The 20552-nt window shown below is 33.7% G+C and overlaps 2 protein-coding genes across 6 annotated transcripts in view; one reads left to right on the top strand and one right to left on the bottom strand.

Moving 5' to 3' along the window:
- The window catches only part of LOC145332951 (ribonuclease H-like), a 135244-nt gene that overhangs the window by 98058 nt on the left and 16634 nt on the right, over window positions 1–20552 (top strand). The gene's annotated exons all lie outside the window — the stretch shown is intronic.
- The window catches only part of LOC145332949 (fibroblast growth factor receptor 1-A-like), a 44333-nt gene that overhangs the window by 14488 nt on the left and 9293 nt on the right, over window positions 1–20552 (bottom strand). For all 5 annotated transcript variants that reach the window (XM_080178066.1, XM_080178068.1, XM_080178065.1 and 2 more), the window contains exons 10-26: window positions 17422–17488; window positions 16741–16822; window positions 16107–16152; window positions 14282–14323; window positions 13792–13898; window positions 13073–13159; window positions 12759–12825; window positions 12487–12549; window positions 12115–12180; window positions 11855–11961; window positions 11436–11475; window positions 5941–6030; window positions 5421–5493; window positions 3009–3106; window positions 2763–2807; window positions 2056–2139; window positions 1433–1464 (exon numbers count right to left, since the gene is read on the bottom strand). In XM_080178066.1, the coding sequence (XP_080034192.1) occupies window positions 1433–1464; window positions 2056–2139; window positions 2763–2807; window positions 3009–3106; window positions 5421–5493; window positions 5941–6030; window positions 11436–11475; window positions 11855–11961; window positions 12115–12180; window positions 12487–12549; window positions 12759–12825; window positions 13073–13159; window positions 13792–13898; window positions 14282–14323; window positions 16107–16152; window positions 16741–16822; window positions 17422–17488 (1196 nt within the window). The remainder of the gene's footprint in view (window positions 1–1432; window positions 1465–2055; window positions 2140–2762; window positions 2808–3008; window positions 3107–5420; window positions 5494–5940; window positions 6031–11435; window positions 11476–11854; window positions 11962–12114; window positions 12181–12486; window positions 12550–12758; window positions 12826–13072; window positions 13160–13791; window positions 13899–14281; window positions 14324–16106; window positions 16153–16740; window positions 16823–17421; window positions 17489–20552) is intronic.

Genomic DNA, 20552 nt, shown 5'->3' with positions numbered 1-20552 from the left:
ACTAGTGTATTAAACAGCCCAATGTCCCCTCCCTCCCTAGTTATTATTAGACTTGTGATACACTCTTGTATAGTTCAGGGAGGGAGGGGACATTGAGGTGTTTATTAAATTAGTCCCCAAAATGTTATAACGGTGTTTTCTTTCATTTGGGTTAAAACATTGGAGAAATTCAGTAAATTTTATTTGGTTGATTTATTAAGCTGAGTGTTTAAAAGTTTCAACTTCTAGTTTTAATCTACAGAAGGGATAATTTTTTGCATCATTATTGGGGATGTACATCAATTTATTAGACATTGTCTTATCCCTTTAGATTCTTGAACAACTTTAAATAACTTTGGGTACAGGGATCTAGATAGAGAAGACAATGGCTGATAAATACCCCATGATAATACACAAACTTACCCTTTCTGTTGATTACAATAAGTGGTTAGACCGTCTTATTAAACGAATTAAAATTTCAAACAATCTAAAAAGTTGTTGAGCAAACAAATGAAAAAGTTTTTTAAACTTCGGGGACTAGTGTAATTAACAGCCCATTGTGCTCTGCCTCCCTAGTTATTATTAGACTTTTGGTACACTCTGGTATAATTCAGAGAGGGAGGGGAAATTGGACTGTTTATTTCACTTGTCCCCAAAGTTTTATAATTGTGTTTCTAATTCATCAGGTTAACAACTTTTGCGAATTTTATTGAATTTTGATTGGTTGGTTTATTAAGTTAAGTTTATAGACGTTTCAACCACTAAGTTTAATCTACAGAAGGGATAGTTTTGTGTATCAAACAAATTTCATACTTATATAATAGAGGTAGGCCGGATACTTTTTTGGCGGGATAATTTTGTGGCCGGATACCGGATATCCGGCCGAATAACCAGATATCCGGCCAAATTACCGGATATTTGCTAGATATCTGGCCAGATGCCGGATATACGGCATTATAAATCAGCCAGATATCCATTATCCGTCCAAAAAAGTATCTGGCCCAACCCTATTATATATGCATGCAATTTGACAATTTTGTATTTGGAAGATTACTTGCTACACCTTCATATGTTATAATTGAGACTGCCCCCATTTTTTTTGGTAAATTTCAGGTATATATCAACACACTTGAATTGAAATTTTGTAAAAATCTTTAAAATTGGGATGGTACAAAAGCCCCAAAAAAGCCATAAAAACAGGGTTTTTTAGCAGATTTTAAAAACTTTGCAGTGCTTGTACCGTCGCGATTTTTGCACTACAGAAAAAATATTTTGCATGGGTCATTTTTATGCATAAATCAACCATATTTTGGCTGGGGGCAAAAATTTTAACAAAATTTTTCAAATCCGGGACGGGGTAATACACAATGCAATGGTCTACCATTATGGTAGAATCTTTATTATTCTAATGAAAAGAATAGAATATATTATTATTTAACAATAGATAAATTACCTGCTTGATAGAAACTCCATACCACGAGATACCTACAAACATAAGAATTAAAATTAAGAGGGTTCTCTCATGGCGTATTTCCGGTTATGTTAGCTATGAACAATTTGACTTAATAAGCACATTTGACTAAATACTAACACACAACTTTACAGATAATAAGCAATAAAACTGGTCCCCTTTATAACTAACCATACTAATCATTTACCTATAAAATCCTTATTTATTATATGCCCCTCTCTGATCCTTTAAATTCAGAAACCTAAATGGTTGGGACGTAGCTGTGGGATACTTTAGAAAGGAAAAAAGATGTGTAAATGGTAGAGATGGCAACACGAAACCGAATACAAAATCCGCCCAATTTTTGGACCCAGAATCAGAATGCGCTATTTGGGCAATTTAAATTTCGGGTTCGGATTTATATGCTTTTTTTGCGGATTTTAAAGAATCCGAATCTGATCCAAAAATTCGGCGGATTGTCATTCCTAGTAAAAGGTCCCTTATATTTTTTTCATACTCAATCACAAGGTCCATAAACTAACCAAACTCGTATAAAACCCGAGTTTGGGTTTTGCCTTGGATTGAGAGTTATGATGATGATGTTTATCTGTTTTAAAAAATCTCACCTGAAGGGCAAATGAGAGCATCATTTTCAAGCTCACAGGGAAAAGTAAATCCACAGGATCTGAGCAGAGAGAGCCACCAGAATTCTAAAAAAAAATAATTATACTCTATTATTGATATACCTCTTTCAAAACAAAAATCAGCGAATTATGTTGAAATAGTATCAAATGCGTTGTTAAGTTCATTGTGCATAGAAATATCGAATGCTATAAAAGTACGTTGATTTAACAGTCAAATTCAACAGAAACCTAATTATATCCTTCAAAAAAGCTTGATATTGCTGCTGAAAGTTACTTAAAACTTAACTACTTGCTCTCGTTCGTGCACGGTCGCCATTTATACCATGAGGTAAAATGAGTAATCATGGATGGACTATTGGGCACTTGATTTCATATTAGTCTGCCCAATCTCAACCCTTTCCCTTTTTTACCCCCCCCCCCCCCAGAGTTTCGGATCCGGATCCGCATATTTTCGAGTCCAAGGATCCGGATCCTTGGACTCAAAAAAATGCGGAAAAAATGGAAAAATCTACCTAAATTTATATAAAATCAATGCGGATCCGAAATACGTCCCCCCCCCCCACCTTTCTCTAAAAATCAGCTTTGAAAAAAGAAAGTGCCCAAAACTGCCCAAAAGGGGTATGATTAAAGCCGGTCCAAAACCAGCATTGGGCCGGACCATCGCTGATTGCAATGTTTAATGATAATACCTGCAATTGAAGGTAGTCATTTCTTATAATTTCATCTTTTTCAACCTACGTAATTAATAATATCAAAACTTAATTTATAAATAAGGAATAATACATACAATCCTTATAATAAAGTAACAGGGTGTTTGTCTGTTTGTTTGTACCGAAGGATCTCGCTAACCGCTGAACCGATCAGGTTTTTTTTACAGGGTAGCTTCTCAGGGGTCCAAAATTACTGAAAAACAGTGCTATAGAAGAAAACTATACCTGACGGTTTCTGATGACCATTAGGTGATCTTTTGTGCCAGGTTTTCTGTCTCTCAGAAACTGGCGCAGGTTTCCAAACGGGGCATATTCAACAATAACTAAAACATAAAATATTTGTGGAGTTGCCAAGCCATTAGTCCATATTACTTAGAAATGATTTCTTAAAAAAATCTTTGAATGGTTTTAATTTGATCTTAGACCACGTGAATCGGAAGGATAACAACGATAAAATAAATATTTTTGTTGTTGGATTTTTGGATCCCCTTGTCCTTGATTTCTAAAAGAATGGTTTTGTTTAAGGAGAAAAGTGTAGTTATCTATTGTATCGTATTATAGCTTTCTGTGGATATAAAATTGTACAATTATAAGACTAAAACCAGTTTTTTAGCCCCGAGACAGGGGTGTATATTCTACATGGGATCCCCTGCTCAGGGGGGGGGGGAAATAAAAAATAAGTGGTTGGAGGGAAAAAAAAATGTAAAAATTAAGAAAACTGAAAACATTTTTCCATTCCCCCCCCCCCCTCCTTGGTGAAAAAAAAAACAAAAAAAATGTGTGGTAGGAGGGATAAAATATAGAGTTCTTTAAATATTTTTCCATTTTCCCCCCTTCTTGGTGAGAAAAAACTAGGGGGAAAAATAATAAAAAATTTTGTAGCAGGGGGAAAAAAATAAATCTTGTGCAGAATATACACCCCTGCCCGAGATGCTGAAGGCACTGGCTAAAAAAACTGGTTTTAATCTTATGATTGTAAATTTTCTATTCGTAGAAAACTGGATATAATACGGTGCTTTACATATCTTTTTAGCATGGCAGAGAACCAGTTCTAATTCTCCGGATATTATTCGGTTTCGAAGCAATACTGGAATTAACATTACAGAACAAACCAATAAAAAAATAAAAATAGAACAGGAATGGACAGATATAAAGGGGGGGGTTTTTAATGCAACCATCTCGTAATCAATGTATAAATGGCACTTAGAATTCGAATTTCAATCTGAAATTTTGCATGAGGAACCCTTGGTAGGTCTATTTTCCCTAAATCGAATAAAAAGTTAGAAAAAGTAACGGCTGGCAGCTCAGCCGTTAAGCCGGTTTTTGGCTATTTTCAGGGCATATCCATCATTAATTACGGAGGAATCAACTTTTTGAATGATAGTTTTAAATTATTCGGTCTAAAAATGATACTCTTGGTATTTTATAGCTTCTACCAGCCTTTTTTAGTCGATTTTAGCTGTTAAACAGCTAGTACTAGAAATTTTTAAAAAGTTTATTGGTGTTTTTATCGATAATTTTGCCCTAAAAAAAGCCCCGAAACAGCTAAACGTCTGAGCCGGCAGCCGATAGTCGTTACTTTTCCAACTTTTTAATCGATTTAGGGAAAATAGACCTACCAAGGGTTCCTCATGCAAAATTTCAGATTGAAATTCGAATTCTAAGTGCCATTTATACATTGATTACGAGATGGTTGCATTAAAAACCCCCCCCTTTATATCTGTCCATTCCTGTTCTATTTTTATTTTTTTATTGGTTTGTTCTGTAATGTTAATTCCAGTATTGCTTCGAAACCGAATAATATCCGGAGAATTAGAACTGGTTCTCTGCCATGCTAAAAAGATATGTAAAGCACCGTATTATATCCAGTTTTCTACGAATAGAAAATTTACAATCATAAGATTAAAACCAGTTTTTTTAGCCAGTGCCTTCAGCATCTCGGGCAGGGGTGTATATTCTGCACAAGATTTATTTTTTTCCCCCTGCTACAAAATTTTTTATTATTTTTCCCCCTAGTTTTTTCTCACCAAGAAGGGGGGAAAATGGAAAAATATTTAAAGAACTCTATATTTTATCCCTCCTACCACACATTTTTTTTGTTTTTTTTTTCACCAAGGAGGGGGGGGGGGGGAATGGAAAAATGTTTTCAGTTTTCTTAATTTTTACATTTTTTTTTCCCTCCAACCACTTATTTTTTATTTCCCCCCCCCCCTGAGCAGGGGATCCCATGTAGAATATACACCCCTGTCTCGGGGCTAAAAAACTGGTTTTAGTCTTATAATTGTACAATTTTATATCCACAGAAAGCTATAATACGATACAATAGATAACTACACTTTTCTCCTTAAACAAAACCATTCTTTTAGAAATCAAGGACAAGGGGATCCAAAAATCCAACAACAAAAATATTTATTTTATCGTTGTTATCCTTCCGATTCACGTGGTCTAAGATCAAATTAAAACCATTCAAAGATTTTTTTAAGAAATCATTTCTAAGTAATATGGACTAATGGCTTGGCAACTCCACAATACCAAGGGTTCCTCATGCAAAATTTCAGATCGAAATTCGAATTCTAAGTGCCATTTATACATTGATTACGAGATGGTTGCATTAAACCCCCCCCCCCTTTAATTTACCTAGGAGAGGTTGTCCAGCAGGTTGACTGCATTCTCCCAACAGATTAATTATGTTGGGATGACATCCAATTCTCTGAAAATAAATATTTTTAAATCCATTGGTTTTCCATAATTACGGCCTGTATGCCTATAAGCAATGAAAAGTTCTGGAAGTACAATTTTAGTTGTCAGGGAATGATTTTTGAATGTGGCTTAACTCGTAGAGTAACCACTCATTTTTTGTAAGGTGTATAGATTTGAATCTCAGCCCAACACCGCACAATAACTGAAGACATTGAAAATGGTTCCTACATCTGCTATGTCGAGTACGCGACATAAATAGTTAGAGTAGAAGGAATGCCCTGTACCAAAACAGGCGCAACTCAATACCATGCACAGTTAGGACTCTCAGACAAAGGTCATGCAATGAAAGGGTTGGATTCATGAAGGGCGTTTTACAGTATAATCATGCACATAATAAAGATTTGGTTCCGAAACACGTTTTTAGACATTCAAGATTGAAAGAAAACCAATATTTTACCTTCATAATTTCAAGTTCTGAGTAAAGATCAGTTACATCAGAATCTGTATGTCCTTCCTTTAACATCTTTACAGCTACTTTTATCTCATTCTAGATATCAATATTATTATCTATATTTATAATATTAGTTACATCAGAATCTGTGTGTCCTTCCTTTAACATCTTTACAGCTACTTTTATCTCATTCTAGATATCAATATTATTATCTATATTTATAATATTAGTTACATCAGAATCTGTGTGTCCTTCCTTTAACATCTTTACAGCTACTTTTATCTCATTCTAGATATCAATATTATTATCTATATTTATAATATTAGTTACATCAGAATCTGTATGTCCTTCCTTTAACATCTTTACAGCTACTTTTATCTCATTCTAGATATCAATATTATTATCTATATTTATAATATTAGTTACATCAGAATCTGTGTGTCCTTCCTTTAACATCTTTACAGCTACTTTTATCTCATTCTAGATATCAATACTATTATCTATATTTATAATATTAGTTACATCAGAATCTGTATGTCCTTCCTTTAACATCTTTACAGCTACTTTTATCTCATTCTAGATATCAATATTATTATCTATATTTATAATATTAGTTACATCAGAATCTGTGTGTCCTTCCTTTAACATCTTTACAGCTACTTTTATCTCATTCTAGATATCAATATTATTATCTATATTTATAATATTAGTTACATCAGAATCTGTGTGTCCTTCCTTTAACATCTTTACAGCTACTTTTATCTCATTCTAGATATCAATATTATTATCTATATTTATAATATTAGTTACATCAGAATCTGTGTGTCCTTCCTTTAACATCTTTACAGCTACTTTTATCTCATTCTAGATATCAATACTATTATCTATATTTATAATATTAGTTACATCAGAATCTGTATGTCCTTCCTTTAACATCTTTACAGCTACTTTTATCTCATTCTAGATATCAATATTATTATCTATATTTATAATATTAGTTACATCAGAATCTGTGTGTCCTTCCTTTAACATCTTTACAGCTACTTTTATCTCATTCTAGATATCAATATTATTATCTATATTTATAATATTAGTTACATCAGAATCTGTGTGTCCTTCCTTTAACATCTTTACAGCTACTTTTATCTCATTCTAGATATCAATACTATTATCTATATTTATAATATTAGTTACATCAGAATCTGTATGTCCTTCCTTTAACATCTTTACAGCTACTTTTATCTCATTCTAGATATCAATATTATTATCTATATTTATAATATTAGTTACATCAGAATCTGTGTGTCCTTCCTTTAACATCTTTACAGCTACTTTTATCTCATTCTAGATATCAATACTATTATCTATATTTATAATATTAGTTACATCAGAATCTGTGTGTCCTTCCTTAACATCTTTACAGCTACTTTTATCTCATTCTAGATATCAATATTATTATCTATATTTATAATATTATTTACATCAGAATCTGTATGTCCTTCCTTTAACATCTTTACAGCTACTTTTATCTCATTCTAGATATCAATATTATTATCTATATTAATAATATTAGTTACATCAGAATCTGGCACCGGTGTCCTGGATAGGAAACAGGTTTTTTTGAGTTACGTATTACAAGACCTATATATATTTCTATGACCGGGCGTGTATGACGGTTCAGCACATAACTTACATTAAATCACAGCTGATCATTTTTGTGGATTTTTTTGAAAATTACTTTTTTACTCATATTTTCATAGTTTTTCCCAAAAAACAATCACAATATTCTCACATTTCCAGCTTAGTTATTCTAAATTCATGCAAAAAAGTATAATAGATGACAGCTATAACACGATCAATAACCTCAATTAACTATTCTAAGATTTGTAGGTAAAACATAGATCCTGGATGTGATACAAGGTTCCTCTGAGGTTCCACCAAAAAAGTTTAAACAAATCAGAATCAGCAATAATTTTGTACAATGTTTTCATTGTAGTATTGACAAGTAAATCACTTCTAGACACCAAGCATATGTAGGACTGGTAAAATCATTTCATTACTGAAACCAGGGAAACTTAACAATTAGGGTTCCAGCTACTGCCCTGTCTCACTTCTTTTTCCTGCCTACATAATTCGTCCATACCTGAATGATGCTGTTAAACTTGCAGACCAACATACCACAGGCAGGTTCAATACCACTGCCTTACAGAGTATTAAAACCTTAATCAACAGCCTACAGCCTACACCTAAACAATAAGAAACCAGTTATCAGAACAGTGTCCTTTGCCATTTATCTTTCAAAGGCTTTTGACACTGTAAACAATGAGGTTCTACTGCATAATATTAATGCACTAGACTTGAATGAGTACATGTAACGTTTTTATGTGAATACCTTAGAGGTAGACAACAATTTGTTGTTATCAGAGGATCTAAATATCCCAAACAGGCTGACTTACAAGGAGGGGCCCTATACCATATACTATTCGAACTGTAAATTTCATAAATGCCAACACCTCACTCTAATTACATCTAGTTTCCTCTGCTGACAACTCCAACAGCATAGGTCCCCTTATTTATCCTTATGTCAAGGACATAAAAGCTTACTTAGCAGTTCTTAATGATTGGTTAAAAAGTCAGAACCCATTCATTTCTCCAACCAAATCAGCTACAATAGTCTTTACCACCTTTTTGTATGAAGCAGGCACATAGTCATAGTCGAAACAGTACCATAAGTCAGACATCCTAAGTTCTCAGGTGTTACATGTGACAATCTTTTCTATATCAACCATCTTGTTAAGGAGCCTAGAAACAAACTAAACCCAAAAACAAAATGCGTTAAGCCCTCATCTCCAGAGGGAAAGAAAAGTAAGTCATAGTAAATACATAAAAAGGAATTTGCCAGTTCCTGTTATTCTACTGCAGTTCCATATTTAGTAATGCCAGCTGGGACAGCCTACTGTTTGCTGGAAAAGCTGCTCTGAGAACATCCATCTACTGTCACGTCATGAACCAGGAAGCATTCGTTATCAGCAATATTCTACCATGAACTGCAGTAGATCCAAACTCATTACCCAGAACAGCTAAAACCACCCTGTCCCAATACTTTCAGGTTACAATGTTTACCTGAATACCTTAAAGGTCAGAGTAAACAAGAATCTGGTGCAGTTTGTGTCTGACACTGGCAAGAATTTCACACAACCACCATCATTTCAACTTCATTGGTGGAACCTCAGAGGGACATCTTATTACCGCCAGGAACTATGCTATAGCAATTCGTGAGGCATGCATGAGGCATGAGGCATGCATGCAAGTGAGTATTTTTTTGTGTTAACTACCAAAGCAAACTTAAGTTTTTTTTACCTGTTTAGACATTAATTCAAATAACAACTTCAAATAACTTTTACCCAACTTCTAGACTACAAATCTTAGATTAGTTAATTAATTCTGAAAGATCTTGTTATTGATAATAACATAATCTTTGGTGCAGCTGTCATCTATTATACTTTTCTTTGAATAAATTTAGATTAACTAAGCTGTAAATATGAGAACATTGTGATTTTTTGGAGAAAAACTATGAAAATCTGGGTAAAAAAGTAATTTTCAAAAAAAATCAACAAAAATGATCAGCTGTGATTTAATGGAAGTTATGTGCTGAACCGTCATACAAGCCCGGTCATAGAAATATAGGTCTTGTCATACGTAACTAAAAAAAAAACTGTTTTCTATCCAGGACACCAGTGCTGGGTGTCCTTCCTTTAACATCTTTACAGCTACTTTTATCCCATTCTAGATATCAATATTATTATCTAAATATATTAATAATAACAGTTACATTAGAGTCTGTATGTCCTTCTTTTAACATATTTACAGCTACTTTTATCTCATTTTAAATATTAATATTATTATCTAAACTGGGAACCAAAAAAATAGGCAAATTTGACTTTTCAGAATAGAAGGTTTATTATTCATTTAGGATGATTTTACTATAAATATGAAATGTAGATGTATCTTTTAGTTACACATTTCTACTGTTAATTTTTTATTAATCAGCACCAATGATGCACAAGATCTCAAAAACAGCATTTGGGGGAAAACTGGTGAACCAAAAAGATATGCAAATCCAAAACAAATCAACGGAAAAGTGATTTTTTTCAACTTTTCTTCTCTTTTGAAGATTAATTCTGATAAATTAATGATTTTTAAAGGGATTTATGCATTAATCATTATGAAATATAGTATAAGGTAGAAAAAAAATGATTTTTCTAAATAAGAGATATTAGAAAAAAAAAAATTTGACCCCTATCACTTTAGAGGACAGTTGCTGAACTCCAGTCTTATGGATGAAGCTAAATACATGTTAAAGATAAAAATTACCCTCAAAAGTACACAAAAATGTTTTGTGATGTGTTAAAAAAATCCATTTCAAAATCTTGATTTTAAGGATGATGGCCTTTAAGATGCTCCTAAGGGTAGTGATGGTGAGCCAAATGTTATCAAAGTGCATGCCATTAATGACAACTTATATATTGAACTATGGTCTAATTTTTGTATTCATAGCAGCCTCCAGTCAAGCAGTATTAAAAAAGAAAAAAACTGCAATTTTAATTACTCCAATTCATAATGTAATTACTGTAGTTTTTAGAAGATGTTTATATTTCTTGTCGGTAGGCTCCTTTGGAGATTGCTATGAATACAAAAATTGGACTATAGTTCAATATATAAGTTGTCATCATGGGCATGTTCTTTGATAACATTTGGCTCACCATTTCCACCAGTAGCAGCATCTTTAAGGCCATCATCCTCAAAATCAAGATTTTAAAATGGATTTTTTTAACACATCAAAAAACATTTTTGTATACTTTTGAGGTTAATTTTTATCTTTAACATGTATTTAGCTTCATCCATACGACTAGAGGTCAGCAGCTGTCCTCTAAAGTGATAGGGGTCGAATTTTTTTTCTTCTAATATTTCTTATTAAGAAAAATCATTTTTTTTCTACCTTATACTATATTTCATAATAATAAATTTGCATAAATCCCTTTAAAAATTGTTAATTTATCAGGATCAATCTTTAAATGAGGAGAAAAGTGCAAAAAATCTCTTTTTATTGATTTGTTTGGATTTGCATATCTTTTTGGTTCACCAGTATTTCCCTCAAATGCTGTTTTTGAGATCTTGTGCTTCATTGGTGCTGATTAATAAAAAATAACGGTGGAAACTTGTAACCAAAAAATGCATCTAAATTTTATATTAACAGTAAAATTATCCAAAATGAATAATAAAGCTGCTATTCTGAAAATTCAGATTTGCCTATTTTTTTGGTTCCCAGTTTATATTAATAATATCTTTTACATTAGAGTCTGTATGTCCTTCTTTTAACATATTTACAGCTACTTTTATCTCATTTTAAATATGAATATTTCAATCAGTAGCGAAGCTACTCTTTAAGTGTTACCTATATTAAAAAACATAATTAAAGATCTAACTTTGAAGACAGTTACCTCTTTGAAAACATTAGAATCAGGAACTAACAAACCATTTCTACAATAAAAAATAATTTTATTTTAACATTGATATTTTGCAAGTAAATTAATCATTAATTGCATTTATAAAAGAATGTATCGTTTAGAAAGCAAGCAGGATGGGGATATTAGGCTATTTATCAAACTAGTCCCCAAAGATTTATCATAACGTTTTCTTATTTCTTATTGAATTTTGATTGGTTGGTTCATTAAGTTGAGTGGCAGAACGTTTCGACCACTAATTGTAATCTACAGGAGGGGCAATGTATCCATCAATTTATCGGCTATTGTATTATCCCTTAAGATCCATGGTTAGAAAGCCTATAAGCTTCATTTTCAAAATAGAAATAACATTCGTGTGCTATTTATAGTTAAGGTTCTAAAGATTATTAACTTACCTGATAACAGCTTGTGCAGTTGCAAGCTTGACCCTGCCAAAAGCCCCCTCGCCCAATACATCCAAAAGGTTCAAAGAACTTCGTGGAAATTCCCATTTTGGATCTTCCTATAATGAATAATATTCTGTATCGATGTATATCAGTTAAGATCTATGAGATGGCTATAAAAAAAAAAGATTTCGGATGTTAACTACCTATCTTTTGTCTTATCCCTTAAGATCTCTTGACTGAAATAGATTTAAAATAAACGGAATACTTACTGGAAACTCATATTCTGAGTGTGGGCTGGGGGCTTCGCCATTCTGGGTTCTTATTTCAGTTCGAATCTAAACAGAAAAAATATTGATATTGTTTTTGAAACTCCGAAATTTCAAATTTAAAGTGGAGGGTAGGCAGGGATGTAATGCCCCAAAACTTTAAGGAGTGAATATGGCACCTTCCTCAAAAAAAAATTTTATTAGGGGGAAAAGAGTAAAATCTAATAAAAAAAATTAAGTTTGTTAAGGAGGGTAATCAATAATCATCCCTTAACCCCCACCCCCACGGACGTCCCTGGGAAGTATGAAGTTTTGCAAATATGAATCATTTAATATAGAACAAAATATCGTTTATAGATAGACGAAACCACTTACCTTTTCAATAAATATTCTTGGATGTAATTGGTCATCTGTAGTTATCTCTCTATTAACTAAAACCTTAAAGTGAATATGAATTAGTTATTATAACTGGATTTATCGACGAACTTATATATCAGGTTTGTTTAACATTATAAATAATATTGTATCTTAAAGCGGCGCTAAAACTCTATTTGTTAAAGAACGTCTAACTGTCTTACTGATTTGTTAAGCTTCGCTTTTATGGTTGTAGTCCAGGTACTTTTTGTGAAAGGTCCTTTAAACTTTACCTTTTTAGTCCAGCAAGCAACTTTCTTAGCATTCTCAATAGCCAGCTGTTTGTCTCTTTCAGATTTCCTACAAAAATATACTATTATATATAGTAGTAGGGTTTTTATTATCTGAAGCTTAAGATTTTGAAAACTACTGAACCGATAGACTTCTCCTTTTTAAGTTACAAAAATATTTTTTCTTTGTAAATCGGGCTAAAAAAACTGGTTTTAATCTTATAATTGTACATTCTATATCTGCGGAAAGCTGTTTACAATACGATGCGAGAAATAACTATTAAATCCTATAAAATCAAAAAAATATTAAATCATACCTTGATTTTTTATAGCAGAAACCCATAACTACACAGCATCCAAGTATAATTATGCCAAGAACACCAGCTACTATGCTGAAAATCACTCTGAAAAAAAAATAAAACTACCTAGGCGTGGTCATTTGAGGCTACATTTTTCTTTTTAGGAAAGTTACAGTTGTGTCCAGTCCTTTAAATTAAAATACGTCAACTTCATTCACACCATGACAGAAATGTTATATGTTTCAAATTACCCCTACTCCTAACTAATAGGTTTCATGAGTTAGGATGTAATTGTACAGTAGTAGGGTAAATGAAGAAAAACACGATTTATTAATTTACAGAAAAAGAGAGGGGCAGGTTTCTGGTAAAATCCGTAAAGGTTATGTGTTATAAGTTAAAAACAGTAGTAGAACGATAGTTCTTTTCAATAGGAAATACACATATTTAGTGAATGTTATCGTTCTACTACTATTTTTAAGCCTTAAAACACACATCTTTACGGATTCTACCAGAAACCTACCCCTCTCTTTGTGAGTTCCATTTATCCCATTGTCTGGAAGTCCAATCTGTTCATTGTAACTAGTTGGGCTTGTTTTGGGCCAAAGCATTCCCCCTATTCTAACTATTTAGGTATAGCATAAGACAATAAGCGAATGCGCTACGTGTTACACCACAGTTGCGGTTGTACCTTAACCCCAATACATGTCAATCGGTCAATACAACTACTTAAAACTTACCCAGTTTTAGATGTTGGCAAAGATTCGACAACATTAATGAATGCCGCGCTCTTGTAGTCGCCCCAAAAATTTTTCAGTCTGCATTGATACCATGATGAATTGTGCACCTATACAAAATAACTGCATTCTTGATTTAGCAAAATAACCACCATTACATTACTGGGTAATGGTATGCACATAGAATTTTTGTCCGTTGTCTTAAACCTTAGGGTCCCACGTTATCTTATTATATAAAGCAGTTATTGTCTGAAGCTAAAGAAATCAGGAAATGCTGATCGGAACTTGTTGTACTTTTCAAGGTAGCTTTAGATGTGTTTTGAGCTGGTTTTGGGCTGTTTTTTCTGACCTCCCCAGACCTTCATTTTAATCTGAGGACGAAGCAACTGGAATGCCATTAAATATATAAAAATATTGCTATCACTAAATTAGGATTAAAATGCAATTCGTGGAAGTACCCCATTTTATTTAGTACCCAAAGTTTACTGTTTACCTGAAGATTTTCTAAAAACAGCTCTGTAGCAAATGTTGAGGTCTAAAATATTCAAGTTTATGTATTGATGTAGTTGTGACTTTACCAAAACAATTAACAATCAAAGTAAAACATTATTAGTAAAAACTTCAGAAGTAACATAGAAAAAATATTAGTAAATCAAACACCAAGTGATGTAAGAACCAAAAGAACAAAAAGACCAAAGAATTTTTCAAAACTCAATTATCTCATTATACCTAGTTATACAAAGGATTATGTTAACCCTTACAGATCGGGCCCCAATTCCCACCTTAATAGATCGGGGGGGGGGGGGGGGGGACCCCTCCCTCTATCTCGGCTCCTGTTACAGTTAGAGACATAAAAAGGGGGGAGGCGGATGTGCCACTTTTTGAAATCAAAACTAAAAGTCAAAGGAACTCAACTAAAAAAAGAGTTACAGGTCTGAGATTTTGCATGGCAGTTGCTTAATAGGGGTACGATATGGAACTGTAAAGAAACGGCAGCGCAACCGCCGAAAACCGCCGAGAAAAGGCAAAAAAAATCGGCGGGAAACGCCGGTTTTCGGCGGTTGCGCCGCCGTTTCTTCACAGTTCCATATTGTACCCCTATAAAGCAACTGCCATGCAAAATCTCAGACCTGTAACTCTTTTTTTTAGATGAGTTCCTTTGTTTACTTTTGGTTTTGGTTTCAAAAAGTGGCACAACCGCCTCCCCCCTTTTTTTCTGGTGGTTCATGTGCATAATTAGAGAAAATTACTTTTTCTAGCCTTAGCCGCTTTTTAGCAGCCAGCCGCTAAATATTAAAACAGCTGTAGAGCGGCCGATTTTAAAGCTAGGATCACTAAATTTTAGGTGGAACTTTAAGTTTTTATAACAAAATAATTACTTTTACTGACCATCGCCGAAAAACGGCAAATAACGGAAAACGCCATTTTCGGCGGTTACGGCGGTGCCAATTAATATTTTTATCTCTTTCTGATCACAATAAAAGACTACATAAAAAATTTGGTTGGTCTATAGCTGTTTTGAAATTCGGCGGATGGCAGCTTAGAAACAGCAAAATTATAGGTAGGAAATAGAAAATCGGTCAAAAATCGGCCAAGGAGTGGTTAAACGGTCATGACCTTTCTACTCACGGAAGTTTATTATTGCTCAAGGATGTACCACAATTTTTTTTAGGTCTCTAGCTGTAATAGAAGCCACGATATACATGATATAAGTCCATATTAAAAGCAGAACATAAAATCGGTCAGGAAGTGGTCAAACGGTCAAAGGGTCATAACACCACTATTCTCAGATGTTCATTGATATCCCAGTTTTCACCAAAAAATTTTTTTAGGTCTCTATCTTATACACAAAAGTCATAATGAAGAAATTAAGATTTATTTAGAATATTTTCTAAATTTATTGCCACCTAACCGACTTTGACCGGATGCCACGACCGACACAGACCAGATATCCTTATAAGATCAACTCTTGCCGACGTATAATTACTAAACTTTAAAAGTCTTGGAGTCACAACAAAAAAATGATATTGAAAAAACTAGAGGGGGGGGGGGGGGTCAATATGACCCCCCCGATCTGTAAGGGTTAAGGACAGACGGACATAGTCAGTTACAAAACTGTTGCATAACGCTCAGAATCTTTTAATGTTCCAATACAAACTTATCTAATTATCTTTGCTAGTAAATTATCGACGGATCAAAATAAGTTATAAATTGGATGCACATTATTGCAATCTAATTTTAATTGCACATTTCATAGCTTAACAGACGAACCTACAGAGCATGTAAAGAATAAAATTTTAAAAAATGAATTATACTACCTCCAGTTTTATAGCATCCACATAACTTTCATTTACTTTGTCGATTCTAAAAAAAAAACTTTAGTTACAAAACAGCTAAACACGTTTTTGTACTATTCAATTGGTGGAGGGTGGTGTGTGGTTAAACCTCCTACAGACGGCAAACCCTTTGATTGCACTAGATTTGTCTGTAAGTTATAGTAATGAATAACGCCTGTTAGGCCAAGACTTTCCCCCTCACCTAAATGTCAATGTTGCGCACCTATCATAGCATAACTAAGAACCATTTATAACGTCTTTATTTATAACGTGTCATTTTGCCGAGATTCGAATATATCACCTACGCGACAACGACGTTCCATGTTAAGCAATAGTCGCAGGTTTGATCTAGTACTATAGAGTCTGTGCGATATTAATCATACTTTCTTACCTAAGATATAAATGGATATGCCAATTGCTGATAAATAAATGTACATCCCTAATGATGTTACACAACATTACCCCTTCTGTAGATTACAATTATTGGTTAAAACGTTTGGACATTCAACTTAATAAACCAACCAGACAAAATTCAATAAAAGTCCCCAAAGTTGTTAAGCAAAGCCAACGAACAAGAATACGTTATTATAAAACTTTGTGGACCGTCTTGACTTACCTGTACCAGGATATATCCACAGGATTACCAGGATCTGGAACTTTAGGCTCACAGGTCAGGGTTAGGTTACTTCCAATCAACACTATAAAAAGAACATTAAACTAAAGGACAATGACCCTATTACATAAAGTAGTAAGATTTGCTTTAATTTTCAGCTTAAGATTTCAATAAATATCTTACCGATTAAATTCTGCATTTTAGGGAAGGTTACTAAGGTCATGGGATGTATTTATCTTATTTTTCTGCCCTTCCCTGCCACTAATACAGAGGGAAAAACAGCTAGTAATTTTAATATAGAAAATCTAGCATATTGAATTAAATGTAATGTTTCTCTTCAGCATGTAAGTTTCTTTTAAATAGTGAAGAAAATTATTGTTATGGACCATATTGGGTCGACCAAGCCCTAGTTGTAGAATATCTTTGCAACTCATGAAAAGGGGTAGTTTCACGAAAGGCATTTGAACTTAATTTAGTGAACCGCATATTTTTTCCTGGTTAATTGATTAAACAACATTTATATGGTATATATTTCAAGTCTTGATATTTTAAAAAACTACGTGGTAGAAAATTGAAATTCTTTCAAATATATGCCATATAAATATAGTTTAACCCATTAACTAGCAAAAAATATGCGGTTCACTAAATTAAGTTCAAATGCGTTTCGTGAAACTACCCCTTTACCTGTTTGGTTCCTTAATTCTTCTTTGATATGGGGACCATCATTTCGTTGGATCACTTCAGAGTGCACCTACAAAATTATCTATAATACAAAGTAGAACGATGTCTGTCTGTTTGTTTGTAGCGAAGGATCTCTCTAACCGCTGAACCGATCGGGTTCTCCTTTACAGGGTAGCTTCTCATAGGCCCCGGGAAGGTTTATAACTATTTTCTTGGGGGGTGGGACACCCCCATCCCCCCCAAAAAATAAAAAAAATTCTTTTTAAAACTAAAATAGTGGGGTCGAATTCCCCTCCCAAATTTTTTAAAAAAATTTTTCTTTTAAATCTAAAATACGAAAAATTGGTTTGATCAAACCTCTTGAGACAAAGAGGCTAGGGGCGAAGCCGCTAATTCTTTAATAAAAGTAACAGGTTTACTGTTTGTCTGTCTGTGTGTGTGTAGCGAAGGATCTCGCTAACCGCATTTACAGTGAAGCTTCTTTGGGTGAAGGAAAATATAAATCAACCCCAAAAACAGCAACCCCCCAATCCAAAAATAAAAAATAGAAGTTGCGTATAAAAATAAAACAATTTAGTAGTGAAGCTCCCAAAATGCAGTAAAATGTTATTTTTATCATTAAAATCTATATAAATCGTTTAATAACAAGGACAACAACATTTATAAGTAGAAAAGCTAAAAAATATCAGCTAAACAGGCATGTACTTGATGTTCATTTTTTTGTGGAAATCATTACCATTAAATGGCATCTATCTTGTAATAATAGGTGAAAAATAACATCTAAATACGAAATTTAAACTTTTATCCTTTATACTAGCCGAAAACAATGTGTTTCCTTCAAAGTTCTGACAAACCAACATTTAAGTTTTAGAGTAGCACCGCGGCTAACACTAGTAAATGACATGTATAAATTATTGTGTATAAAAATGACTGATAATACTTGCAAAATGTGTACAATAGCAAATTTGCAGTGTTGGGGTTCCAGATTTAAATGTGAATGAGGAGCTAGGATAATTTTAGACGGGGAAATCGGATACATTGACAAGTGTATCATATCTGTTATTTTTAATAACAATAAACGTAGTTAAGCACATTTAAGAAAAAATTTAAACCAAAAGAAAAATTTCCGGCCCTCATATCATCCGGCGGCCGAAAATAATCACATTATTCTAAAATAATATTTTTCATTCAAAAAATGAAATAGTTCAATTTGTCACTTTTTGATAGGCGGAAAATTCATAGGCAAATTAATTTATCTTCAATTTGTCAGGCCGAATAATATTTTCGTCAATGACCTATGACAAAACTGACAAAACAGGCTTGAATATTTGTTGTAGAGCCGCCCTACTGGAAGTAACAAGTTACAATTTGCAATGCAAAAATAAATCAAAATTGAATGAGAAGTGTCATGTGCGAATAATTGCAAGATTTTATTCTTTAGAAACAGAGGTGCCGCACAATAATTTTCCGCACAATTATTGTATGGGTTACCATGATTATTGCAAAAAATACGTCAATAGTTATATTATCAAAAGGGGGGGGGGGGGAATGTGGTGACTCTTGCCACGACTTACCAGCAATTTTATTTTGGGTGCTACTCCCTTAGTTTTAGAGATAATTGGATGAAATCTTTTGGGCTGGGTCAGTAATTACCCCAACTATTGGTATCTTTCAAAAAAAACGGCGACGGGACCGCCGCTCCCGCCGCCCGCCGCCGTCACCAAATTTTTTTTTTTTTGCATTTCTCGCCGAATTAGGCAATTTGGAATCATTTGAGACCATGTTATTTTTTTCAAAAAATTTTCCCCCTACAAGCAGCTCTCCGGGGGACTTGGTCATTTTTTTCAAATTCTCGTATATCAAGGTATATCTTAAATTCAGTACTTCTCCTGTGCTTTTGAAGATATTGGAACAAAATCTTTTTTGATGGGTCAGTAATAAATATTTGAATAAAAAACGGCGGCGGTACCACCGCTCCCGCCGCCAATTTTTTTTTTTGCATTTCCCGCCGCCGTTTTCCGCAGCCGTACCTCTGCCATTAGTTACTGACCTACCTAAGAATATTTTGTTTCAATATCTTTTAAATCCCAGGAGTACCTACCACTGAATTTAAGATATACCTACCTTAATGTACAAAAATTGTACATTTTTTGTAAGGGGAAAATTTTTTGAAAAAAATAACATGGTCTCAAATGATTCCAAATTGCCTAATTCGGCGAGAAATGCAAAAAAAAAAGTTTTTTGTTGGCGGCGGAAAACGGCGGCGGACGGCGGGGGCGGCGGTCCCGCCGCCGTTTTCTTAATTCAAATATTTTTTACTTACCAACCTAAAAAGATTTTGTTTCAATATCTTCAAAATCACAGGAGAAGTACTGTATTTAAGATATACCTTGATAAACGAGAATTTGAAAAAAATGACTAAGTACCCCGCAGGGTTGCTTGTAAGGGGAAAAATTTTTGAAAGAAATAACATGGTCTCAAATGATTTCAAATTGCCTAATTCGGCGAGAAATGCAAAAAAAAAAAAATTTGGTGGCGGCGGAAAACGGCGGCGGGCGGCGGGAGCGGCGGTCCCGTCGCCGTTTTTTTTGAAAGATACCAATAGTTGGGGTAATTACTGACCCAGCCCAAAAGATTTCATCCAATTATCTCTAAAACTAAGGGAGTAGCACCCAAAATAAAATTGCTGGTAAGTCGTGGCAAGAGTCACCACATCCCCCCCCCCTCCCTTTTGATAATATAACTATTGAAATGCAAAAAAAAAAATTTTTGGTGGCGGCGGAAAACGGCGGCGGGAGATACCAATAGTTGGGGTAATTACTGACCCAGCCCAAAAGATTTTATCCAATTATCTCTAAAACTAAGGGAGTAGCACCCAAAATAAAATTGCTGGTATGTCGTCGCACGAGTCACCACATTTCCCCTCCCCCTTTACACAAACAGAGAGAGGTTCCGTAAGTTTTTTGTTGTTGTCTCCTCTTGAATTTCTTTTTCAAAATTACTATTTTTAAATGATTATATTCTTTATATATAAAGTAACAGGGTCTCTTTTACAAATGACTTCTTTAGAGGTGTCACGAAAGGGACTATAACCCTCATTTGTATTGGTATAGAGTATCTTAATAAAAATACAG

Source organism: Acartia tonsa, chromosome 11, assembly GCF_053477335.1.
Source record: "Acartia tonsa isolate MP-2025a chromosome 11, ASM5347733v1, whole genome shotgun sequence".
Lineage (NCBI taxonomy): Eukaryota > Metazoa > Arthropoda > Copepoda > Calanoida > Acartiidae > Acartia > Acartia tonsa.
Note: the sequence above shows the minus strand (reverse complement) of the source record. Positions and strands in the feature narration are given on the sequence as shown.